The following is an 8981-nucleotide window of genomic DNA, read 5'->3' as shown; positions in this document are numbered from 1 at the left end:
TTGCCTATACCAGCTGGTTCTTGAAGTGTTGTATAGAATAAATTCATGAATAAGTTCAAACGTCAGAGTTAAAGGGACGAAAGTTTCCTTGCTATCAAACTCTTAAAAAAAAGAAAATCAAGTTGACTTGGGTACCATCTATCAAATATTTTTTTATTGATTCCTTGTTGTTGTTTTTTTTTTTACATACATGTAGATCGAACTCTTTTTCTCATTATCCATGCCATTTGTTTATATTATATTTTAGCTAGTATGTCACGTATAATTGACCTTTGAATTGGCTATTTTGATTTTCATTTTATTTACGTTAAGTACTTGTAGTCCTACATGGTAAATCGTCAAGGGTCTTTGGGATTTAGTAACAAGAAACGACGCTGTTCACCCGATATGGTTTTCAGACATTCAATCCACAAAAACGCTTTCCTTTCTCTAGCTATTTCATTGAAAGTCATTCAAATCTGACCGAAAAGCTCGGTATGTGATTTAAATAAATCAGTGCTAAATGGGAAAAAGGTTCGATAGATTACTTGCAATGAATCACGACGAATTTACGCTGTAAAACTTTTTATGTATTTTTTAAAACTCATTCTGTAAATAAACAGGAAGTTCTATATATGGAGGACAACATATATAGGTAGGTTACTAGTAGGCGTGATGACTGATGAGTGGTCAAAATAGTGTCGACGTGCATTCAACTTGGTTGATATCTCTATTTTTTAGCAGTTGATTTTGTAAACATATATATTTCCAATAACTGTTCAGTCGCCTGGGTTTTATTAAAGCACATAGGTAAACAATAGAAGGTTAGGTGCATTCCGCTACAGTTGTCAACATTTTTTATGTTACACTCATTTCAAAAGCTGGAATTAAGTATATACAACACATATTCTAAAATGTGGGTTACAAAGTTTGGTACCCGAATGTTATCTTCATTTTCGGTAAGATGTCTCGTGGATGAAAACTTCACAAGAAGTGTCCAAATTTTTAACTAATTTATACAGATGAAGACAAAGAATTTAATAACACCTTACTGAATGGCATTAAGAAATAACCATCTGACTAGAAACTACCCCAAAATGGGCCCAATAAAATAATTACAAAAACGCATAAACACATACATGTACATCTGTATGCTAGTGGTATATGGAGGGGGTAATAATTTAGAGGCAAACCTCTTATAGTACAAATGTATGTATAACCCTTCTGATGCGAACTTACGGTATACGCAAAGGCTCATGTTACTCATTTGAAGGGGTGGGGGACCTTTAATTTCCTACCACTAAACAAATTCATTTTTGACAAAAGATCAAAGTACCGAGAGTACATCTGACAGACTGAAGGTGAATGTATTGACTGTCTATAGAATAAGAGGATGTAAACACAAGATGGTTATCTATTAGGAAATAACAATGATGTCACGAATTACTAGTATATTCAAACACAAATTAAATGGAAAGAGAAATGTACTTTTTAGTACTTTGATTATACTTAGAAGCACAAGTTTGACTTATTATCCAGCAACAGTAAGATTCTGACATGAAAACAAATTGCTCAGGAAATGTATTTTACGTGCCCGCTTTTTTTTTTTTACCTTGAACAAACTGTGCAGTGTTTATAATGAGAGTGAGTTGCTTCAACTAGTTACGCGTGCTTCTAAGTATAATCAAAGTACTAAAAAGTACTTAAGCAGTTATATGTTTCTTCACATTTCTCTTTCCATTTGTGTTTGAATATACTAGTAATTCGTGACATCATTGTTATTTCCTAATAGATAACCATCTTAATTTGATGTTTCCGTATAATAATAATTGTACAAAAGGTAAATAATTATGATTTTTTATGATTATGATGAGTTGTCGTTGATGTAAATATTATTTATTAATACATGTATGTAGAATTAAACAAATGATAAAAGCGTAGAATATATATTGATGGTATTTCTAAACAAAAATGCATTTTCAAACAGGTGTTCATAAAGAAATCGAATCGAACAAAACCGTTCCTATTATTTCTTTTTTCATTTACTTAGCCAATATCGTTAGAACGGTATATGCGATAATAATATGCTGTATTGCATGTACATGTATTTATCAAAATTTAAAACAAAAGCTGTCTTTAACATTATTATCAAAAATGCTTTGTATGTACTTATTCTAAATGGTCATGACCTAAGGTATATGTAACATACACGTTACGAATATCTTTTCAAAATTGTTTACTTTGATTATTGTTCGGCGGGGGAATATTATGAAATTTCCGATTCACCATGCATAAGATGATATATTTCGTGTGCCACATGGTGCCATACATTTTCTTACCAAACTCTATGCCTATTTTCAAAGTAACTTACAGTGCATCTTAAAAATATCTTTTAAACGAGGAAACGCAATCTCTCACCAGAGGGCGTAAATACGCTCCGTTCCGAGTGAAGCTTACGGAGTGCGCTATCTGGTGAGAGATTGTGAGCAAAGGATTTGGGACCGTTCATTTGATCCGTCGTTGTATAGTGCCTTTTCCCCCTAGCCATCTTTCCTCTGGACAAATGACTATAGTATAGCAGCATTTTGCAGTTTGTCTGACTGTGAAATTATTATTGATGTTATTCATATAAACATTTAGTTGATAATTTTTTGTTTACAAGTGTACTACTATGTCCATGCAAAATATAGAAAAATGATTAACACGTTTTAGACTGTCCTCCCATGATTTGAAAATCGAAATAGGAAGGTATGATAGGCCATCAACGAGTATAAGAAAATGGGATTTATATAACCATAATGAGATTGAAGACGAATTTCATTTTTTTATTTCATTTGTCCAGCATTTTGTAATGTACATATGTAAGAAACGAGACATTTAGTTAAAAAAATCTAAATATTTAAACTTTAAAATTTGAATACTTCTTCTATATCTTCATACGGAACTCTTCTTCTCAAGGAGGTTAATATGGTCTAAAAATGGTCAGGACCATCCAGTCCCTTTAATCTTGTATCTCTAGCCTTGACATTCAACTCTCTTATACATGGAAGTCTGCAAAATACTGAAAATCATGGCACAATATACTAATAAAAGTTAAATCGTTGTTATATTGTTTTGAACTCATAAGAGATCTGTCCCAAAATACCAAAGACTTTTTTTCAGTAAAAGTAAGCAACATTTATAAATCTATATACTTCAAATTAGTAAGAAAGAATATATATAGACATAAAAGAGAAATGTTAAAGAGTCTGACACCTAACGCAGCTGGGGTTGGATACAGATTATTGAAGAAAAAGGTGATAATTTTTAAAATTCTTTTTAAAGGAGTGCAAATATCATTCAGACGTTTTAAACCGGAAATCAGGATTGGGTTTCCGTCCAGCTTTTGGTTATTATTGATTTGTCAGGTAATTCACCCACTGGAAGGAACACTTTTGTTGGCTTGTCCGTGGGCGATATTCTCCACTGCGCATGATGGAATTCCCCTCCTTTTCAATTAAATCAGAAGAAAAAGCAACTCTACAGGGACTACTTCATCAAATGATACATGTATACTAAAGTATTATTATCGGTTCATAAAGACTTCTCTATCATATTTCGTCTTTGTATGATTTAAACATTTTGACATTGAAAATGAGAAACAGAATAAACAAAGGTTATTTCTACAGAAATGATTTGTTTTTCATTAACATTTGTAATTTTTGTAACTCTTACTTACTATAACAGCTCAAACGTTGGGAGCAATCATCTCTTCCTTTAATGCTCAGTAGACATACAACAATGATTCAGTAACTTTTTGGATTTTTTTTTTAGTTTGAGAGAGAACAAAAATCGAAGTCGACCAAAAACACAGCGCCCTAAAGAATGGACGGACCATGACTTCGCATTACAAAACTCGAACGAGTCATCTAAAAGTGAGAGTTCCGAAAAAAAGAATTTGTGGCAAAAACTAAAGAGCCTTCTCGGGGCTAAACGACAGGTGCAGCAGCCCACAGAACATACACCTGTTGTTGACGGAAGACCAAACTCGGACCCATCCGATCACTGGGATACAATTATGAGCTACCGAAGACACCGGACCTCAACGAACCAGCCACAGCCTATGTCAGACGTAGCCACGCCCACTCGAAAAGCTCGAGACGAAAACTCGATTCCGAAGTCTCAGTCTCAGTGGCAGCGAGCTTTTAAGAAGATCTCCGAGAATAAAAAGGCGGAAACCAAAGGCTCACCAGTATTAGCAATAGGGGATATGGACTCAGACAACAACGGCAATAGACCTATACTGGGCGGATCTCGGATGGAGTTTTGGGGAGCGGAAGGATTTCGTTTTTCTCCTCCCTCTGCCTCTGTTATTTCTGAACAGAGTACAGAAGAACTATGGACTATGTCATCGTAGAGAGAGAGAGAGAGAGAGAGAGAGAGAGAGAGAGAGAGAGAGAGAGAGAGAGAGAGGTTATAAAAAACATTGATGTTTTCCGAATGTTATTGAGTTGGAATGAAATCTGTAGTTTATAATTTTTTCAATTGATATTGCCTTTAAAATATATTATATTAACTTAAGAAACGTTTTAAGAAATGGTTTTGTCAGTTAAATTCTGTTACATGTATCTAATACAAATGGAAGGAAACTTATAGGTAAAAGATTGATCGAAGAACGCTGTGTTGCGAAAATACTCATGAAACGCCCAGAATGGAATCAAAAACACAACCAAATGTAATATGTTCACAATCTATGTTCACTGGTGATAGTACAATAGATTCATGGGATGACAGTCATCAACATACATATGCATGTGTCCTATAGGAAAATGTCAATACACACTGCCAGATTACTTAATTCGGTACCTCAATTGTTCATTCGGGTCCTACGTACATAGATCATACATATTAGGTTAATACACATAAAATTTAATACAAGTAATAACTCACATGGCCCACCATACACTACAGTGAGATATAGTGGTACACGCGGCAGCGCTGCATTATCTTGCATTCCACTATATATACCATTATACACGTTTACAACTAAAAACATCGGGCGATATTTACTTACAAATTACACATGTACACTGTTTTGAGCCATTTTATATGACATACTCAATTGTCAAGAGTCACTTTATATGACTGAAACATTACCACTCAACTGACGGCATTTATTTAACAAAACAGAAAGAAAATTAATAAGTTCAAATGTAAATTGTTTTAGGTACCTCATAAGCTGTATCTGTTTGTAATAGATTATTTGAATTAGAGAAATTGCTCACTACCATGGTTTTTGAAGATCCAACAGGCAGTATATTGAAGGTGATATAGAACATCTGTCGATGTTAATGTTGATTAAAGTACATCATTATTAAAATATCTCACCCGTTTAGAATTTTCAAATTTTACAATATTTAAGCAAAAAATAAAGGAAAGTTAAAAATTAAAAAAAACATCAGAGGGATTCGAACTCATGGCATACAGATTCGTAGTGAAACTACTAAACCACGGCGCTATGCTGTTAGTGTTAAGTGATAATTTTTGGAAAGAAAAAATTTATAAAATTAACACTTGATTTTATTGTTTATTTCGATAAATAGTACGTCACAACATGGAGGTGCCCCTTATCACCTTAAAACTTTCCAAAGCTACTAAAATCTAAACTCAGGTAAATATAAAAAAAAATAGGTAATCGAGTGGTACCAAAGGGGTGTTTGAATAAGTGGTCCATTACATGACCAGAAATAGATAAATAAAGACAACACAACTATGTCAGATAGAAATGGGTTTTAAAACCGGGCTTGGTTTTACCAGGGACGTATATAGTATATACGTCCCTGGTTTTACGAAAAAAAAACTTGCCACCTACAAATGTACGACCAAAGAATAAATCGTTTAAACACTGCGATCTTGCCCCCTTTTAAGCACCGGAATTTGCCCCTTTAACAGAAATATTGTGATATTTTAGCTAAAAATAGTTTGTTGGCTGTTGATCCTACAGAGCTGTACTGACACGTTTCTATAGTGCATCAGTGGATCGATTCTGTGAGATATATGGAGGGTAATCGTGTTAAAAAATCCAGACATGTAAACTTGTAAATCCGAATATTCAATCGTGTTGATGTGTGAACCTGAGCATGAATATGTGTAATTCTAATCGTGTAACCTATAAAACTCGGGAATAAACACGTGTAAGATTTGACTCAGTTCCTTCGCATGATGCACATTTTGCAACTTTATTGTTTACATTATAATATAGTTAATTAAACCTTCAACTTTGCACACTTTCAATCCGTAGTTTCTGCGTTTGTAACTTCAGGCTCGGCAATAGCACATGCATCTGACATGATACAAATTGACAAATGTAAAGTCTACAAGTTTGTCGAATTTTGACATGACCTTATATGGCAACTGCCTTGCTGCGGGAAAAGGCATGCCGTAACCGCCGGACCGGAATGAACGAAAAATAAACATAATATTAAGCTAAACTGTTGCAATAAGCTTTTAGTGAACGACACCTTTTCTATCGAAAACACCGGTATTATTTTTAGAAAAAATAGAGGTATGATTGAAACTGGACCAAACAGGAAGAGGTTCATGTAGAAAAAAAATCATTGCCGAATTGACGAATGCGCTAATTTCCGTAATATAATTCTCATGGTATTATGAAAGGAAATGCCTAATATCTTATATCTTTAAAAAAAATTGACATGTAATTTAAACTGGAATATAAGTAAATGCGTACTCTTTTCTAGAAATGAGACGGATCAAAAAAATTCCTAAGGGGGTAAATATGGGGTTCGAAGACCGCCGTGAGGTCTTTTTTCCATGTAACTCCATTGCTTCTGAATTCTAAGAATTTTGAGAGTGAATTTTTAACGGGCGCTTAGCGCCCATTTTTAACCGGGTTTCCGATTATTGAAATAGTAAAAATTGCAGACGGGCGAGTGGCTGTCAAAAAGGTACCCTTATTGTACCGATAACTCCTCGAACAGTTTTCAAGATAGAAAGTTGTTCTTTTGCAGATCATTTATACATATATATCAGAAGTATGCAAATTGCTATGATTTTGATTTCTGATAATTCATAAAAATATCAGCTGTTGAATTTAGTCATTTTTGGGCAAAAACATTGCATATAGAGTACCCCATTTTTACTCTTGTTATTTTTCTGAATTAGTTAGAATAAACGACCTGCAAGGATTTGGTAATTTTTCGCGGAAAAATTTATGTTACTTTACATGTATTTATACTTTTTGTTGTTGTGTAAGTGAAAGATAAATAATAACACAATCTTCAATAATAATCATAAAAACTAGCGCATATTTTTTGTGCGCCGTAAATTGAAGTTTTACTATGGGAGGCACTGTGGCTCAAAGATCGTCCATCTGTATTTTTAGACAGGGAGCTACAGACCTACAGCTAGTTCACAAGTGGCTGTAAAGCTGTATTATACTAGCTCTCCAGAAAATTTTTATCAGCCAACTTCACAAAGTGAGTCTGTATTGAACCGACATTTAGGACGTCATACTCAATCCCGTAATAATTGCATAAAATAATTTTTAAAAAATGTCAATTTTTACCAGCATGATAGGTTTTTTTCCCTATATATTGCCGACAATGCAAAGAAACATTTCTTAAAATAATTTATACACATTTTAATTTCACGACAGTTAACCTTATCTTTGGAATTTTTATTCATTTTTTTAAAGAGGGTGTCGCTTCTTATGTCTCATATTACCGGGTAATCACAATCTCAAAACCAATGTTTGTTTTTCGTATCGATAACTTTGCAACTCAGCTGACGGACCCCGTGTAATTTTTTCGCGTGGGGGGGGGGGGGGTCTTGTCACAACTTTGTGGTAGCGATAAGGATGCATATGGAGATATTTTCTTAATTCAGCCGAGGCCTATACTTTAACAATTTGTTGCATGTACTCTAATAACAGTGGCGTCGGAAGCAAATTGAAAGGGGGGGGGGGGCTAAACTAATCATGGAAAATATTGACAAGAATTCCCATAATCATGAAAATTCTAATCCGTGGGGGAGGGTATACCAATAACTCCAATCTTACCTGCCCATTTCCCCCCCCCCCCCTCAAATCATGAAATTCCTAATCCGTGATGGTGGTGGTGGTGGGGGGGGGGGGGGGTGCTAGTATACCTACTATGGCTCTAATTTTCAATATCACTATTACTATTTCATTCTCTTTAAGGTCTTTTAAGGAACAATTTTGTTTGTTGCGAGGAAAAAGTAGGGGGGTTGAATCCTCCCTGTTGCTATGTTCCTAATGGTAAGGTCTAACTTGGCAAAAAAGTGTGTGTGTGTGTGTGTGGGGGGGGGGGGGGGTAAGTCTCCCCTAGCCCCCCCCCCTCCCGGTTCAGACGCCTATGAATAAAATTGCGTATATATCTTTATACTCGTGTATTCAAACAAAGTCATTAAATGTAATTTTTTTCAGTTCTAAGAGGATATCTGAAGCCGATCGAATTCTTTACTCGCATCTTTTATACATTCTCTTGATAAAATGTACACCAATCTCATAATTTAATTTTCCGAAAAATAATACTCTATGAAATGTTGTTATCCAGAGGTAATATGATTAAAGGCTTACCTAATATTTCTTTTTAATTTATTCCGTCCCTATTCCGGCATGCCTTTACCTGCAGCTAGCTTTTTTCTATCATTGACGTCACTGCTTCCATATAAGGTCATGTCAAAATTCGACAAACTTGTAGACTTTACATTTGTCAATTTGTATCATGTCAGACGTGCTATTGCCGAGCCTGAAGTTACAAACGCAGAAACTACGGATTGAAAGTGTGCAAAGTTGAAGGTTTAATTAACTAATGTAAACAATAAAGTTGCAAAATGTGCATCATGCGAAGGAACTGAGTCAAATCTTACACGTGTTTATGCCCGAGTTTTATAGGTTACACGATTAGAATTACACATATTCATGCTCAGGCTCACACATCAACACGATTGAATATTCGGATTTACAAGTTTACATGTCTGGA

At 34.6% G+C, this 8981-nt stretch overlaps 2 protein-coding genes across 2 annotated transcripts in view; one reads left to right on the top strand and one right to left on the bottom strand.

Annotated features, from left to right (window-relative positions):
• Positions 1-8981, bottom strand: part of LOC128180346 (KICSTOR subunit 2-like) — a 93774-nt gene that overhangs the window by 50239 nt on the left and 34554 nt on the right. The gene's annotated exons all lie outside the window — the stretch shown is intronic.
• On the top strand, positions 506-4540 carry LOC128180402 (uncharacterized). Its single transcript, XM_052848499.1, has 2 exons — positions 506-634; positions 3793-4540. Exons 1-2 carry the CDS (start codon positions 615-617, stop codon positions 4373-4375), a joined length of 603 nt encoding a protein of 200 aa, XP_052704459.1. The 5' UTR covers positions 506-614; the 3' UTR covers positions 4376-4540.

The sequence above is a fragment of the Crassostrea angulata genome, chromosome 1, assembly GCF_025612915.1.
Source record: "Crassostrea angulata isolate pt1a10 chromosome 1, ASM2561291v2, whole genome shotgun sequence".
NCBI lineage: Eukaryota > Metazoa > Mollusca > Bivalvia > Ostreida > Ostreidae > Magallana > Magallana angulata.
This window is presented reverse-complemented; position numbering and strand designations above follow the sequence as displayed.